The sequence below is a fragment of the Ctenocephalides felis genome, unplaced genomic scaffold (genome assembly GCF_003426905.1).
Source record: "Ctenocephalides felis isolate EL2017-DRISC unplaced genomic scaffold, ASM342690v1 CF-g0.4_SCAFFOLD_01886, whole genome shotgun sequence".
NCBI classification, from domain to species: domain Eukaryota; kingdom Metazoa; phylum Arthropoda; class Insecta; order Siphonaptera; family Pulicidae; genus Ctenocephalides; species Ctenocephalides felis.
In genome coordinates this window covers 40,310,433-40,328,281 of record NW_020538040.1, presented here as the reverse complement: position 1 = coordinate 40,328,281, position 17,849 = coordinate 40,310,433, and the positions used below count along the sequence as shown (strand labels likewise).

Sequence of the window (17,849 nt, the reverse complement as noted above, 5' to 3'; positions counted from 1 at the left end):
TGAAATAGTTAATTTGAATTATTTAATATGATTTAAGATGCTGCCAAATGTAAGTTTTTTGACACATTGGACGGATATGCTTATAAAACATTCTTTCAACTGGAAGATCTTCAACATAGCCGATCGCCACTGTCTGTTATTAATTCTTCGAATTTAACATCAACCTATCATCCACCGGATGCAAATAATGTTTACGTCCATATGCATATTGGAGTTTTAGCAAAGGCCGATGCACATATTCTGTTCACCGAACATCCAAATGCTAATGCAGTGAACCCGGTATATGAAATAGGTATCTTTTTCTATATTCACTTATCGTAGGGAAAGTTGTAGTAATCGTCCAAAAATCGAAAATGAAAATTTTTATATATGTTTCAACCGTATCTGAACATTTTTGGCTGAACTGATTGGTTTGTGTTTGGGTATGTATGTATCATACATACATACCCACGAAAAATTGAATCCGAACATACATAATGTATGTTGTTAGTAGTCGATGTTTTCGGCAGCACCGCTTAACTGATTTAAATTATTCAAAAAGCATTCGATTCCTATTGATAAGGAAATATACAGATTAGTTTTTTGGCAAAAGTTGGTCAAGTTGGTCAGTTTAGGTAATACCGTGCAAAGAGTGCAGAAAATGGCAATTAACTTTGTGAAAAAACGAAACATCCGATTTGAATGATTCGGAAAACATATCACTTTTATTGACGTAATGAAAAATTGATTAAATTTTTACAAAGGCAGGTTAAGCGGTTTCGGAGATCCGGAAATTTTAAAAAAAAAAAAAAAAAAACATTTGGCGGTCGAAAATCAGATATTTTTGACAGTTTGGATCAACCGACATGAATGGGTATCAATAACTTTCAAGAATTTTCAAAATAATAGTTTTTACAAAATTGCCAAGTTTTTAAAAAATTCAAAAAATATTATTTTCGAAAAAGCAAAAAATTAATTTTTTATTTCTGAGCTTTTAGAAACTTTAAATTATGGTATAGAAAGTTCCTGCAATTTGCCTTCAGACACGATGCCTGAAGGCATAAGTTTTATTTTATCATCGTTTTTGTATATTTTATTATATCACAACACGAATTTATGAGCATCTCAAAAATAGTGCTGTTTTGAAATATTTCTCATTTACCCAATACACACAAAATAAACAGCAAAAATATTCAAACAGGCATCACCACTCTTCAAATTTTGATCTTTTTTTGTATTAAAATATTAAAATTAGTGTCATTTATTGCAGTATTGGGTGCTGGTGGCAACTCGTACTCTGAAATAAGAAGAGCTCTTCGAAAAAATGGAATCAAATCAGTTCGTACCACAAATCTTCTCTCTGCTATACGATACACCGTGTTTTGGGTCAAAATTAGCTCAGGTATATTAAGTTAGCGCAATTGATAATGTTAATATTATCATTAATTTGATTTATTTCGAATTATTTATAAAAGTATTAAAATCAAATATATTTTTATATTTTAGATGGTTCAATTGAAGTTGGAAGAGAAGGGGAAGATCTACCTTTTATGGCAACAAAGGATCCCAATCCGTTAAATATAAAATATTTTAGTTTGAGTTCATGGGGTTCTTCGAAAGCATCGTGGTTGTACGATTGCCCAGATCCTTATGGACTAGCTAGTGATACAAGTTAATAATCAATATTATTTCAATTACTTTTAATTTTAATAAACGTTTCTTGAACGTCGCACACAAAAGCTTTTACATTTTTTACATTGCAACGTTTTTGATGATTTTTGAATACTTTAAATGGCATCATTGTTTTGCAGAAGTTTTAAATAATAGTGTCACCGCCATCTTTCTTAAAATTTGAAAGCTCACTGTTTGGATGTTTTTATGTATTCGCTGTTAATTTTTTTCTATTTTGTCAAGATTCCATGCAAGTCCGTCCAATTCGAGAGCAACTGTCTGCCAACCTATTGAAAAATTATGACACTAATATGATTCCTGTTGTATCAGATGAACGGAAACAAATCAATGCCCATCATGTAATCTCCCGAGTTTCCTAAACGCTCAAAAAGCTGTTTTAGATGTTAGAGGTAAAATAGAAATGGTTCGTATTTAGCATGCAATTTACATAAATTAAAATACAGTTTAAATATAATGCTTTTATTATCTATTTATATTAGTCTTGGATAGATAATAGGCTATTATGGAATCCTGATGATTACAACAATTTGACTGTTATCAAATTTAATGCTCGTGACATTTGGCAACCTCCATTATATTTATTAAAGTAAGTTATTACATTATTAACAATTATCGGTATATTATTCCATTGTTATCGATGTATATAAATTATAGAATAAAGGAATTACAGAATTTTTGAGAAACACTACAAAAGTATATATTAACACCATATAAAAATATTATACGTTTATCTTAATTTATAATATATTTTTTGTAATTATCTCAGAATATTTAGTATATAATCTTATATTTTAATAATATAATTCAATTCCTTCGAAATAAATTATTTAAGAACTAATCGAAAATTGGCATGTCTAATAGAAAAATTAAATAAAACATTAACATATTTTAGTATTTATTATTATTTTTTTTCGATTTGATTAAAAATCCAAAGTGAGTTGTCTATGCAATTTCTCCTTTTATCATCTCAACTGAACAATATAAAATATATATACCACAAACACCAATTTTACTTCCAGTGCTGCTAGAAGTTCTGGATCTGATATATTAGAAAATTCTCTGCTTGAAGCTACTTACAAGGGAGTTGTGTCGTGGAATGTTCCGGTGCATTACCAATCCTGGTGTAATCTTGGAGAAGGCATTACCAGTTGGCCTAATGATAAGCACATCTGTGAAATCAAATTAGCCGCTTGGTCCTCTCATCATGAATCACCAGTATACTTTGGGTTCAGTTTTGAATTGGTAAATATCGAATTTACAAACAGTTGAAAATAACTCACTTAGCCACTACTGTATGATGACTATAAAGATCTGTCGCACTAAAATGTTCTTGAATTAATTTTAAGATTCATCAAAAAGATCTGCTTTTGAACAGATCAATTCAAGGAAAACAAAGAAACAGAATAAATGTAATTTTTTACGAATATTTTTTATAGACTAAAGACCACTCTACAACCGACTGGTTAGTGACTTCGGCATTCGCTAGAAATGCTATGTACAATGTCACGGATATTACAACTAGAGCTACAATAATTAATTTAGAATTGCGTAGAAAGACAAATGTATTCAATATATTATTTCGTGCACCATTTATTGGTAGGTATATGAATTTTTAAGTAGATTTTTCAACCAATTTTCCTGGTATCTTTATTTTTACCAGATATAAATTTATGGTTTTATCCTGTTTGTTATATCATTTGATTTGCATTTATTAATTTTAGCATCTTTAATATTGAATATGTTATCGCTCTGGATGAAAGATGGTCTCAGAACTTCTGTTGTGTGCTTAGGAGCACTAATTTTGACTCCACCTTTTGCAATGATGGTTCATCTGGCACCAGCACACCATACACATGTTCCAATTTTAGGTAATTTGTACAATTGCGGCTAATATCTAATTCCGCACAAAATGCTTGTGATCTACGAAGATTTTTTATCAATAATGATATCTTAATAGTGTATCGAAAATTTCAGTTAACTTATATGTCCTGGGATATTTTATATCATGGATAATGTTAATGATGGCTGTATTGGGATCCTGGTTTAGAAAGGCTCCTCCAGTGCATGCTCCACCAACTTGTTTAGTTAATTTTTTGAATTATAAAATAATTAAATGGTTAATGTGTTTGTCTTCTATTCAGGTAACAAAATATAATGTTAAATTTGAATATGGGTTTAACCTTTTTTTATAATTGCATACATTGCAGGGAGATTTATATGAAAATTTAATGAGCGTGTCCAAGTCTGAGAGTTCATGGGTTACTGTTGGAAATGCGATGGACCGAGCAGTTTTTTTTACAATAAGTATTGCTTTAGCAACAAGCTTTTTACTATTATAAAGTAAATTTAGCATATTATTATAAATAAATATCTTGCTATTAAAATATCATAAAGAGAATATAAAGATGTTATAATAGAGAATAGTAATGAAACATTATGAAAAACCTGAAATCTGAGAATGTAATTTATTTATTCATTCAATTTTTATTAATGATCGGCAAACAAAAAGTTTGTGGATGCTTAGAAGATATATGATGTCCATAGACTTTATACTACTTCTACTATATTTGTAGTATAAAGATGATGCCACTGAACTAATGCGTATTTATTATAAAAACAAAAAAAATCAATATTAAATAACAAGAATTTGACAACTAGTGTATTATGAATAAAATTTTGGCATTAAATTATGCATTTAGAAAAACATAAAAAAATAATTTCAATAAAATTGAATGGCATAAAAATTCCTTAAAGATTTACTATTAACTTTTGTTAAAAATCCTCACCTCACCACAATTTATGAATTTATATTCATCATCAATGCATTATATATATTGACTTAATAAGGTTAAATTTATAGTTAATAATGTAATAAAATTCAAATTTTATCTGCAACACCGCCGCTAGTGACTGAATAAAAAAATCACACTAAAAATCGTAAATAGTGGTGAAAATTCTTTAAAACTACTTACAATTAGTATTTGATCTTGTGTTGCGTCTATTTATTTTAATTTTTTCAGAAATCTGTGATGATTTTTTTAGCTTCTATGTCGATCATTTTAAAATTTAATACCTCTAAAACTATCGGAATTTATTTTACTCTGTTGCCAAAAAATCCAATTATTTTAAAAACTATCATTCTCAACAGTTGCAAAATAATTATTTAAATTCATAAATTCGATTTTCGAACTATTTTTAAAAATATTTTATTTTACTGAATGAGATCAATAATTGCTATTTTTATATTTCTTAATCGTTTTAAGCATAAAGGGAAGAAAACATATTCATTTTCGTTTGAGTATAATAAGAAATAAAAATGTTTTATGGTTTTTGAGATATTTTTATGATTTTAAAGCATTGCGATATACCTTTTAATGCTCAAGGAATAATTTCTGAAGAAATTGGGAAAGAAAATGTAAATTACATAAGAGAGAGATGAAGATATTATAAAAACCGCAAATATCTACCGAACAATTAACAATATGTTGTACACTCTATGAATTTTTCTTGTCTGCAAAAGCATTATTTTTTCAAATTTAACATTTAACTCAATAATGATTTTTAATTCAATCGTGGTTTAAATCGCTCCCGACTATTTAAATCGTTTAAATGGCGCGGCATTCTTTGTCGGCATCAGTTTTTGATCACTTTTGGTTGGTGACGCGGGCCGCTTACATTTTGTTTGATGAACTTCATATCAGTCGTGTTCACTTCAGAAAATCAGATTTATAATAAAAGTTAGTGTGATTGATACATAATTATGTATGTAAACGTTAAAATTAGGATATCTAGTTACCATTCACCTAAAACTTAATATAAGAAAAATTTCGTGTTAGTTGAAGTGTTTTATTTGTGTATTTAGGTTAAATAATTATTCCGTACAAAAATGGCAGATAGGAAAATTAAGGTTTGTTATGAGTGAGTTCAATGAATTTTAAATTCAAAACAATTGAATAAAAATTATTTTATACAGAAAATTAATGAGAAAAAGCTTGAAGCTTTTTCTATAGGAACCATGGGCAAAAGAGTCTTGTCAAAAAAAGAATTGGAAGAACAACGTAAAAAGGAAGAAGATGAAGCTGCGGCCCATGTAAGTTACTAGTGTCAGTTAAATTATTTCACCAGTGTATTATCACTTTAGGCTATAATGATTTTCTTTAAGAATATTTTTGAGAATCTAAATACCACATGTAATAAGAAGTTCTAGAACAAAAAGCTTTAGGTATTACAAAATCAAATTACACATCAATCATAATTAGTATATTCTACTATACTAGGTTTTAGGTTTTTGCTCAGTTATTTGTGCTTTTATCTACTTTACATACTCCACAACTTTTTCAAAATATAAAATTATTTTCTTCTTGAAATTGAAAACCAATTCTTTACTATCGGGTGAGGTCAATACTTATTAAGTATTGTAAAAACAACTTTTGTAAAACTAAAACTAAAAGAAAGAAATATATAAGGAATTATAGTAAATTAATTTCAATTTGCATTATTAGACCAAAACATAATTTATTGAAATATGTATGATACTGTACCTTATTATGCTCATAGCACTTCGAGCACTTTATTTAAATACTATTATATTGCATCCATATTATATAACTATAATTACATTATTTTATAAATTTTTATATCTCGTTTAATTAAAAAAAAAATGTTACAAACATCTCATGATTATTAATTTTCTACTCTTTTAACATTTAATTTCTTTTTGTTGTTTTTGTTTTCTCTTTTGTCGCTGAAACTTTGATTAATCATTTTTAATATGTATTAAGTACTGTTAATTGAAAGTACTATTTAGCTTTTACAGTACTTGAAGCATATGTTCAGTGACTTTTGTATTCCCAGGCGTTCCAAGAATTTGTGGAGACTTTCCAAGAAACTCCAAACAAGACTAATAAAGTATGGATTAAAGCGGGGACTTATGATGCTGGGGCAAGAAGTATGTGTACATTAGTGCAAAGAAAACATTATTTAAATAATGTTAAACTTTATATCATACTGGAGTATCGATAAAGTTCATAAATATGTTTACTCTTTATGTGTGAATTTTGGTATTAATATGTTTAACCTACAGAGGAAGACACTAAAGATAAAGGCAAGCTGTACAAACCTACATCTCGCATTAGTGAGATGCATGAAAAAACATCAGCCGAAAGGGCACAGGAATATGCTAGGCTCTTGTCATCAAATGATCAAAAACCCGATCGGCTTGGTAAAAAAAAGGAGAAAGACAAGAAAAAAAGCAACTTGGAAATGTTCAAAGAAGAATTAAAAATGTATGCATAGTTGATATTTAATTTTAAAATTAATTTTTGTAAAACTCGTTCTGTGCTTCAGGATCCAAGAAGGAAGAGAAGAGAGGCAAAGATATAAACAAGCCATTAAAACATTTGTACCTGTGGAACCCGATAAGGATATTTTTAAAGATGTTATGCCTGCAGATATAGGCTCATTTGATAATGGTGATCCAAACACTACAAATATATATCTTGGAAATGTTAATCCTCATGTAAGAGAAATAATTTTAATTGTATTTGATGTTCATTAAATTTTTGTATTTTTCATAAAGACTGGGGTTAAATTTATGATGATGTCTGATAACTTCTCACACTTTAGTTTTGCTTCAAACTTGAATAAGTAAATGTAAAATATTATCTGCAAAATCTAAATTTTCATTTTTTTGTGCTGTGTTAGAATTCCACAACATTGGGGACTTAATATGAATGCAGAATAGCATTATAAATTTTATATCATTATATCATTCTTAGCGTTTTAAATGTATTATGTGTTCGGTTTGGATGCAGAACTACATGCAGTTTATTTCTTTAGTTTTTAAATTAATTAAAGTGAAAAATTGCTAATAGCATATAATTTGAACATATCTAAGTAATAAATCGAATTTAAAATGCATCAATAAACACTTCAATCAATTATTTAAAAGTTTTAACAATATTTTACATTATTCAAATTTATTTGTATAAACTGTTTCTTTACATGATGTGTGATGTGCTAAACCTGTTCATACTGCTACAACTATGATTGTAATGTTTCTCTAAATGTAATTGTTATTTGAGCTAAGTTTCAATCACAATTAATAATTGTTTTTTGTAAGATATTATTTAGCTACATATTTTATATATTGTAATTTTAATTATTAATATGCTAGTTAAGAACCAATTAATAGACTGCTAGTTGTTACTGTCAATTTGCTCTAGAGCAATTTGCCTAAGTTTCAATTGAACAAGATAACCTCAAAATTTTAAAAATTTACCTACATTTATTGCAGCTAAACTTAGAATATGTTTATGATTTTTGAATGCTTTTAAATCTTTTTCTTAATTTATTTCATTAGGTTACAGAACAACAATTAATGGAAGTATTTGGTAGATATGGACCTCTTGCTAGTATTAAAATTATGTGGCCACGATCAGATGAGGAGAAGGCGAGGGGGCGAAATTGTGGATTTGTGGCATTTATGAATAGAAAAGATGGAGAAAGAGCTTTAAAAAATTTGAATGGTAATAATTTAAAGACATTCTGTATTAATTCTGGTATAGTTCATTGTTTGTTCACATTGCTGAAGTTCTATATTTTCTTGAATAAACATGTGTGAGTTGATAACAACAAAAATATGTATTTACATATATGCATAGGCAGCAAAAATTACTCATCACATTGTTATAAAATGGAATTTAATTTGTCTCACTAATCTGACTTTAGTTAGGGAATCCATATTTATTATTTATTAATGAGTCACTTTACTTATAGGTCGAGAAGTATTTCATTATGAAATGAAATTGGGTTGGGGAAAATGTGTTTCTATACCGTCTTATCCAATATATATTCCACCAGCCTTACTTGAGTTGAGTCAGCCCCCTCCACCTTCTGGATTACCATTTAATGCTCAACAAACTAGGCGTGACAAAGAACTCGTGAGTAAAACGATTTCGAGTAGCATATAAAGGGGTGTGAGCAAAATATGACTTATTAGCTTTTCAATAATAAGATTTTGTTTTCTTTTGCCAAGAATTTTGATATTGAAAAGATCAGTGTCTTAAGAAATATAATTTTATTTTATGTTTTTGTGTGCATATATATTATTTTATATATATATATATATATATATATATATATATATATATATATATATATATAGGCACTTTTTGTGCCGCCTAGTGAATATTCTAATGTTGTTTTCAATAGAAATTAATAAACCTAAATTTTTTATGTTTATCATCAGGGGTAAATAAATCTCCAATAATAATTCGAGTGTATCATATTTTCCAAATATGTTTGTTGATTAACATTATAAGCTCACATTCCTTATATGTTAAATAGTTTTTTGTTAGCTTCTTTCAAAGATTACATGAAACATATATAACTTTAATAAGATGTTGGTCTATGTTAATTTTTTTAAGTTGAGTGCAAAGGGCATCAATTTTGATGATACTTACATCACAGACTCAGATAATCGGGAAGCAGCTGACAAGGTAATGTACCTGCACAAAAATTTAATTTTTTTATATAATTTTTTTGTATAACATGTCATTGCTACGGATAAAGTTAAATGTAATTGTTTCGGAAAATGATTTCTATAAGTTTGCAAATTAAGGATTCAAAAATTATTGATCATGATGTTAAACGGTTGGTCTTTTTTTCTTTTAGTTTTTATCATGTACATTTACTAATATATTCATACCGTGGATAACCACATATTTTAAAGCGGTTTTAACATATTCTAAGTATAATTGACAATCTGAAATTTCAATGTTTGTTATCCTTGCACATCTTGTTATCCTTGAATATGAGGTCTTTAATAATTTAATTATGATGAAATGTTCTTGAATATAGTTAGCTTAAGTATGTATTTAGTATTGTGATACCTTGAAAATTTTATATTATACAGTGGTACCCCGACATACGAGTTTGTTTCGTTTCATAACTATGCTCGTATGTCGAGTCGCTCGTATCCCGAAGCAATTTTTCCCATATAAATTCATGAAATGCTATTATTTTTTTTTTGCCACTGCGGTTTTATTAAGTTAGTTTGAATATTCAAAATAAATTCACTGTGTATTAATTTAATTATTGTGTTTTCTGTGTATTCATGATATAGGGGAAATTAGTTAGGCATGTTTCGTTGAATAACTCCAATGCTCAGGTGATTTTTACCCGCAAGCGTTTAGAGTTCAGAAAGCTGCTTATAAATTATTGTAAGAACCTTAGCTGGCTTTATACTCTACTGTTTAAACACAGTAAATATCTATAATGTGTTAGGCTCGTACATCCTCATACTTCTCATATTTTACAATTTAATTCAAGAGACATAGCTCTTTTCTATAGACCCATGGTTATAAAAGTAAATAATATTTTGAAAATTCACAAAAACCGCGAACTCAACATATATGACTATGCTATCACTATTAATGTATAGTTAAAATTTGAAACGTTAAAATAATACCACGCGAATATAATATATATTCGCGTGGTTAAATCTTTACTACACAAATAATATTAATATTTAATTGAAATGATTAGCTATAAAATAATTAAAACAGCCAAAATATTTCTATGTTGGGAAAATCATTGTCACAGCTGACGCAGTTTGTCATATTTTCAATTTGCCATCGACACTTTTCTAGAAAGAATGTTGCTCATATATTGAAGCATCAAATTGTCTCTTTGGCGGTACGTATCTCGAAACACTCATATGTCGGGTCGCTCGTAAATCGGAGTACCATTGTATTTGATAATAATGATCAAGTCTTCTGTCGGAAATATTTTTCACTTGTAATATGTTTTCAATATTATATTGGTTCACAGATAGTTCAGATATATTACAATTGTTACAATTTACAACAAAATTGTTCTAATTTTTTAACAAACAAATCTTCAACTATTATATTTTACATAAATTCTGTGAGTGCTCGTTTCTTTTATCAAATTCTGTAGGATTATTTTTCTCAAAATTGCTAGCTCTTAAAATTGGTTTGCTCATTGGTGTAAGTATTCAGTATGTGCTGAATTATTATTCATCAGTGAAGCTTGAAGAATTCGATTGATGAGAAGTTTCAGGGTTAAAAATTTACCATAATGCATTTGTCTAACAATGAACTGGATTGCCAATCTGTTTTAGTTCCTTAAGCAACATTTTTTATATTAATTTTTTTAATATATCTATGTAATAATTATTCTGTTTTAATCATTGATCTCAAATATTTCTAATAATTGTCTATGTGGATCATTCTATTATGATATGGTTGGTGCTTCTCTGTTCCACATCAACTTCAACGCTTCCCACAGATTTTATACAAGGCTGTTGTCAAAGTCGTTATACCCACGGACAGGTAAAATTTTATAAAAACAACACATGTAATTAAGTAGAAAACAATTTTTTATAAACCTGCTTGACTTGTATATAAATTATATTAATTCCTACATTTAAATAATGCCTATTGGTTAAACAACAATTTAATTCAATTATTATATAAAAATGTTCGTATCGACTGGCACGAAAAATGTAAGTATTAAAAGTATAAATAATATTTACTTCTATAACCAAAGCAAAAAATAATTCTAATCTATCTATTCCTAAACTTGAGAGTTTGTTTGATTTTTCTAAATTATTTGGTTTTAAAATTATGGTCGCGCTCATTATAAGTTGTATTATAGACATCTATTATTATTGATTCATCGTATGGTGGAATTTGTAATTCGGGAGGGACCTATGTTTGAAGCAATGATTATGAACAAGGAGATGCATAATCCAATGTTTAGGTATGATTTTTGTATAGTCAATTTCAATTTCTGTGTTATGCAACAAACTGATACTTGTTTAATTATTTATAGGTTTTTATTCGAGAATCAAAGTCCAGCACATGTGTACTACAGGTGGAAGTTATTTTCACTTCTTCAAGGTGAAGCACAAAAGGAATGGAGTACACAGGAATTTAGAATGTTTAAAGGTGATTATTACTTTTAGTTCTTATATACCTATAGACGTAATCACACTTAAATAAAATGTTATTTTTGAAATAAACAGTTGGATATATTATATATATAACTGAACGTCTCTTATTGATTACGTGATTATGTATATGTATCGGTAAGTTCACAAGTAGCTTACGAGGTGTGGCAATGTGGCAAACAAAAAAAAGTCACTGGGTGACATATCGGGCAAATAAGGCGGTTGTTGCAACACGGCGATCCCTTTAGAGGCCAAATGCAGGACGGTGTGGCACGGCGCCTCGTCGTGATGAAGGATCCAGTTACGGGCGATGTCTGAGCGCACCCTGTTGACTCGTTTTCGCAATCTTTCGAGTACTTGGCGATAGTAGACTTGATTTACGGTTTGCCGCGATTGAAAAATTCTTTGTGAACGATTTCACGGGTATTAAAACAGACAATAATCACCGTTTTCACGCCCCTCCATATTGAACTCCTCTCATGTTCTCAAAATACCTGGGCACCACTAAGAGCACTATCATTCTGCATATTTACAATTTTACCGCACGTTTCCGAAGCTGTTTCGTCCAATTTTACCCAAAATTTTATCGCGCTTTATTTCGATTTTTCCATTTTCGTGACGAGCACCAGGTACTCAACAAGGCAGAGGAGGCAAACTAAACAAGCGAAAGATATGGCAAATATATCAATAAAGAGGGGAAGGATGCCGAAAGAAGGGAAAGACAATTTTAAGGTCGTAGAGTCACCACAATCCCGGCAATATATTCAGTCTCATTACTTAATTGCCACACCTCGTATAAGTATATTCTATGCATAACGAATTGAAAAGAAACAGAAATGAAATCAGTTTAACGTTACTTGGTTACTTCATATTAAATGTTAAGCTGTTATGCATAATTGCCAGATTTCAAATCATTTAGGTAATTTAAATAATAATTCAATTATTTAAATAATTTATTTTGTTTTATAGGTGGTTCTATTTGGAAGCCGCCTCCAATGAATATTTACACTCAAGGAATGCCAGATGAATTAGTTCGAGAAGAAGTTACAACTGAACCGTCTAGAGGATCACTCTCAACAACGTAAGGAAACAGAAGTGTGATACAATGTGCATAATGTCTTCTATTACTAAAGTAATATTTGTTTATATCTAGTCAGCGAACTCGACTTGAGGATCATTTGCGGTACTTGACTCCAGAAAGGATGAAAATTGCCAAAGCAATGGTATTTTGTTTAGAACATGCAGATGCCGCTGATGAAATTTGTGATTGTATTATGGAGTCACTATCAAATGAGACCACAACTGTTCCTAAAAAGTTGGCTCGAATATTTTTAGTATCTGACATTTTAGCAAACTGTGCAGCAAAAATAGGAAATGCAAGTTTTTTCAGAAAAGCGTAAGTTTATTTTCATGAATTTTATAAATATAAAAATTCAATACCACTTAAATTAAATAAAGAAAATGGTCAAATTTAATAGTATTATAATTATATATTTATTATATCCCAGTAAACATGCGATGTGGTCACCACGTGGTGTTCAGTGTTGTGTGATAATACCGCCACAATAGTTAAACTTGTGGCTACCGCTGCTCGTCTTTATCACATTCGGCCTGAAGCCGATATCGTCTCCCTGTGATTTGCGCGACGGAAAATAGACGCAACTCGTGTGACACACTGATTATTAACTTTATGTGTGTGGTCTTACACACAAACATACAAGTTTGAAATCTCTTTGTGATTTGTATTTGACCCAGACATACTTTGTAATTTTATTACAGCACGGACATCAATGGATGACTTACTTATAATGTTGTTAGCAACATTGTGTGTTTAATGGGATGTAATAAAATACCACCATTGATTTAATCATACACTATAAATGAAGTTTCCATGATATGTAAAAAAAATCTATATTTTTGCAGATTTGAATCAAGATTGATAAAAATCTTTACTTACATTAATTGTACTTACAAAAGTTTTGAGTCACGTTTAAAAGCTGAATCATTCAAGAGTCGAATTTCTCTGATTTTCAAAGCTTGGGAGGAATGGGCTATATTTCCTCAAGATTTTATAGAAAAATGCAACAATACTTTCCTAGGAGTAGCTATGGTAAGTATATCAAAATGAACCAAAGGATATATTATTTATTATTAATTTATCAGAATAGTATATTGAGTGATGATTATTATTTAAGTATAAATGAAAACTGTTTACTGTTTTTAATTTTGGATAAGTTTAATTTTATAATGAAACCAAAAATTATCTTTAAATAACATCGTTATTTTTTGTAATTACATTTTAAAATTGTCTTTTAATGAATATTGACATTTTGTGCATTCATTTTTATTTGCACACACATACAGACATATTAACATTTAATGAAGTTTTTATAGCATTGAATCTTTTACTGTGAATAAAAATAATCAATTCCACATTTACTTATACAGAATGAAAATACTTCACCCATTGAGGAAGATTTGGATGGTGCTCCTATGTCAGGAGGTGAAAATGATGAGGATTTAGATGGGGTTCCTTTGGATGGGGCGGCTTTGTTAAAAGGGGCACTTCTTAGAGGGCTTCCTGCTACCAATAAATCTGCGACAACTGTTGAAAGTGATGAAGGTAAGATTATTTCTGCATTATGTATTATTAGTTAAAATGGTTAATGCAAAGTGTTTTATAATCTGTTTTTATTGAATGGACATTTCAAATATTGAACATATTTTACTCATATTTCACATTCCAGAAGACATAGATGGGGTGCCAATGACTGAGGGTGTATCAAAACCAGTAAATCAAATGATGACTGCTGCATTTGTGCCATCAAGATGGGAAACAGTTGACCCTGATCAAGTGGTTGCTCAAGCTATAACTACTAGTAAATGGGACACATTAGATCATCCACAAGATTCCATTAACAAATCACCCAATTCAACTATATCAAAAAATAATGAAAGTCAGAATACAACTGAATTAGATGGTAGTGATGAAAGCAGTAGAGGCAGTAATGAACAAAGTTCTGGTGATACGCGGTAAGTGAAGCCTAAAGTGCATGTTTCAATATGTTCAGACAGTGTACTTCTATCATTATTTTTAGATCTAATATTTAATTTATGAAATGAAAGTCAATTTTTAACTTTGTATTTGATTTATATGGACTATTAAGAATTTTGCAAAATTTAAAGCTTTTATTGAAAATTTACTTATGTATTTATCTAATGATGTTTTTAAAAGATTTAATTTTAGTTGTCAATTTTTGTTTACAGAGACATGGATGAAGAGAGACGATCCAGGTTACGTTCAATAGAAGTTAAAATCATGCAATATCAAGATGAAATAGAATCAGGTCAAAGGTCTATTAAATCCGGATGGACTATGGAGCAACAAGTGGAACATTATAGACGTAAACTGTTGAAAAAGGTAATGTTTTTTTAAATAGATATTATGTGTAATTACCAGAATTGTATGTTACTTATTGTCTGTGACTTTTTTTAAGAACATTTTATGATAAGTACTATATTTATTATTTATTTGTAATGTTCAGTACTTACTAATTCAATTCTTGCTTACTTACTAATTCATCTCGCAATGTGATGTTATTGTGTGCTACATATACACCCAGTAAACACTGTGTGTTGCGAGTGTCGGCAGCAACCTGAAATCCACAAGCGTTCCTTCAGCGCTGTGACACCCATATATGATCAATGTGGATTTCAGATTGCTACCACCGCTCGGTGTTTACTAGGCATGTACAATATAACATCAAGTAGACAATTAGAAGTGACCTTTTCGTAATTTTTAGTATCAAGTAAAAAATAACAATAAATCATCATTTAAGACTTGTGAATTTGGTTGCAACTGATTCATATGTTGAATGGCTGTTGTTCTTCCTGATTTGAATGATTTTAACTTAATTTTCTTCTAAGCTGATATATTAATTTGTGTCTATATTATTTTATTGAAAGCCACTATATTTATTTTCTGAAATTAATATATCTGTTAACTAATACCATCTAAAGTTTCTTTCTTTAAAAGTTTGAGTGCCTGAACTTATTACAATATTTTAAATTTCTAGGCCGAGAGAGAAAGAGAAAAATCTCCAAGTCCGGTAATAGAAAAACGAAGGAAAAAAGATAAAAAAGAGAGGTCCCGAAGGTATGATTCTCCTTCTAATAGAGATTTGTAAGTATATTATATTTGTATACATTTACATGGTCTTTGGTGTTGGATAGCCCTTCAGTTTAGAATGTTTTATACAAACATACAAATAAAAAACAAATGTGTTTGTATAAATTGTTATTAAGCTAGTACAGATTATACATGGGTGAGCTGCGCTTTGAAATTTTCATAACTGGCAATTCTATCATACACCATTAATTTGATTATTTTACATTTTTTATGATATTTAAATTCATATAATATTATTGATAATAAGAAGAAAGAGATTTTATATTACAGCTCACAGAACTTATTCATATTACATATTATATTTTATTTACTTACATAATACTTTATTTATAGCAATAATTTTATTGGAAGAAAAAACAAAGATATTTTAAAAAATAATTACTAAATGTATTATAATTGAGGCAAATTCAAAACTTTCTAAACAAACTATTCCAGATCTCGCCCAAGATCAAAATCTCCACATTCTAGAACAAGGTCACCAAGTTCTCGTAAACGAAAACAATCCACTTCTCCAGAGCACTCACCTGCGCACAGTCGAAAACATTACAGGAGTAGCTTATCACCAAATGATCGGAAATATGTAGATAGTCCTTCCCCATCTAGAGTGAAATCTTCAAACAACATATCACCAGTTCGGTCGAAATATGGTGGTCGTGTTCAAACGCCCTCACCTCCAAAATCTTCAAAATATGAAAGTCCGTATTCTAGACATAGAAGTCCAACTCCAGTAAGGTCTAGCAGGTACCTACAGAGCCCTAGCCCACCAAGGAATAAACACTCTAGTCCACAAAGGTTAGTACTGTTGATATTGAGCCTCCGTTCAAGAACATTTTTTTGTTTAATACTTGCCCACAAGATGAGATATATTAAGTTGGAATTAGTCTTTGTCCTCGTATTAAAGATTACAGTATTATTAATGCCTTTTATTTTAAAGTATTTATTTTTTTATTATTATTTAACATTAGGCTTGTGATTCTTAAAATATGATTTAAATTTTTATAGTTTTTTTTTGTGAAGTGCATATGTGAGAATTTATATTGTTTCACATATTTTACATTTAACAATTTTTAAATTTAGTATTGAACTCAGCAAACTTGACAAAATTAAAATACAGTGATTATTAATTTTGTTTGAGATATTTTGGCACTAAATATGTTTTATCAACAGAATATAAACAGAAACATCATTATACCTATCAAAAATTATATCATCCCAACCAGGGAATTCACAAAACAAATTAAAGATAAAACATAATAAATGGCAAATTAAAATTAAATATATAATGATAAATGTATGAATTAATCTGATTTATTAAAGATTAAAAAAAAATTATATGTTTATAACAATATTTTATAGTACAAACTGTGGTCAAGTAATACTACTCTTGGTGATAGAAAAAAAAGGATCATACCAGATAAACCAATTAATTTTAAAATGGTTAATAATGATTTAAATATCTTAAATTAAAGATGAAGAATTTCGTTTTTTTTCTAGGTCAAAATATAGAATGAAATCGCCTTCACCAAAATATAGACATAGTAGGCATTCTCCTTCACCAGTGCGATCAAGCAAACACAGTCACAGAGATCGAGAGGACGTATCTCGGAAACATAAGCATAAATATAAATATTAGGTTTTAGTAATAAATTGTACATTTTTTTATCCATTTAAGTTTCATGATTGTAAAATATTTTAAGTTAAATATAGGTTATAGTATGATATTTAATTTGTGTACAAATGCAAATTTATACAAGATTCAATTATGACATGTAACCACAATGTTTAATTTAGTGGGATCAATATTAAAAGTTATTATATAAATTTCGAATGTATAAATGGTTGCATAATTATTCTTGGTTAGTTCAAATACATTGGTTTTGCTTGTATGCTTGATACCTTGCTGTACCTGCATTATAATCACATACATCAACTTATGATTACAGTAATTCACCTAACATTTGTTATAAATTTTTTTTATTAAACATTATAAATACATACACTTCAAAAACATAG

The 17,849-nt window shown here is 29.0% G+C and overlaps 2 protein-coding genes across 3 annotated transcripts; both read left to right on the top strand.

The window, feature by feature from the left end:
- Nucleotides 1–201: 201 nt before the first annotated feature.
- Nucleotides 202–4,010, top strand: LOC113374958 (acetylcholine receptor subunit beta-type lev-1-like). Its single transcript, XM_026614916.1, has 10 exons — nt 202–292; nt 1,250–1,381; nt 1,486–1,650; nt 1,894–2,009; nt 2,151–2,257; nt 2,691–2,913; nt 3,108–3,267; nt 3,393–3,539; nt 3,646–3,812; nt 3,879–4,010. The coding sequence occupies exons 1-10, from the start codon at nt 202–204 to the stop codon at nt 4,008–4,010; spliced, it is 1,440 nt and encodes a 479-aa protein (XP_026470701.1).
- A 1,372-nt stretch (nt 4,011–5,382) lies between these two features.
- On the top strand, nt 5,383–17,839 carry LOC113378735 (U2 snRNP-associated SURP motif-containing protein). 2 transcript variants are annotated; one of them, XM_026619310.1, is made up of 20 exons: nt 5,383–5,578; nt 5,645–5,761; nt 6,526–6,619; nt 6,755–6,956; nt 7,018–7,189; nt 8,033–8,198; nt 8,449–8,612; nt 9,099–9,170; nt 10,984–11,027; nt 11,353–11,457; nt 11,530–11,645; nt 12,617–12,728; nt 12,801–13,043; nt 13,571–13,757; nt 14,096–14,270; nt 14,395–14,680; nt 14,915–15,068; nt 15,724–15,803; nt 16,272–16,628; nt 17,331–17,839. In XM_026619310.1, exons 1-20 carry the CDS (start codon nt 5,558–5,560, stop codon nt 17,467–17,469), a joined length of 3,006 nt encoding a protein of 1,001 aa, XP_026475095.1. In that variant the 5' UTR covers nt 5,383–5,557; the 3' UTR covers nt 17,470–17,839. The 2 variants fall into 2 exon arrangements, with proteins under 2 accessions (XP_026475095.1, XP_026475094.1); XM_026619309.1 differs by having other exon boundaries at nt 5,384–5,578; nt 15,724–15,830; nt 17,331–17,837.
- The last annotated feature ends 10 nt before the right edge of the window (nt 17,840–17,849 follow it).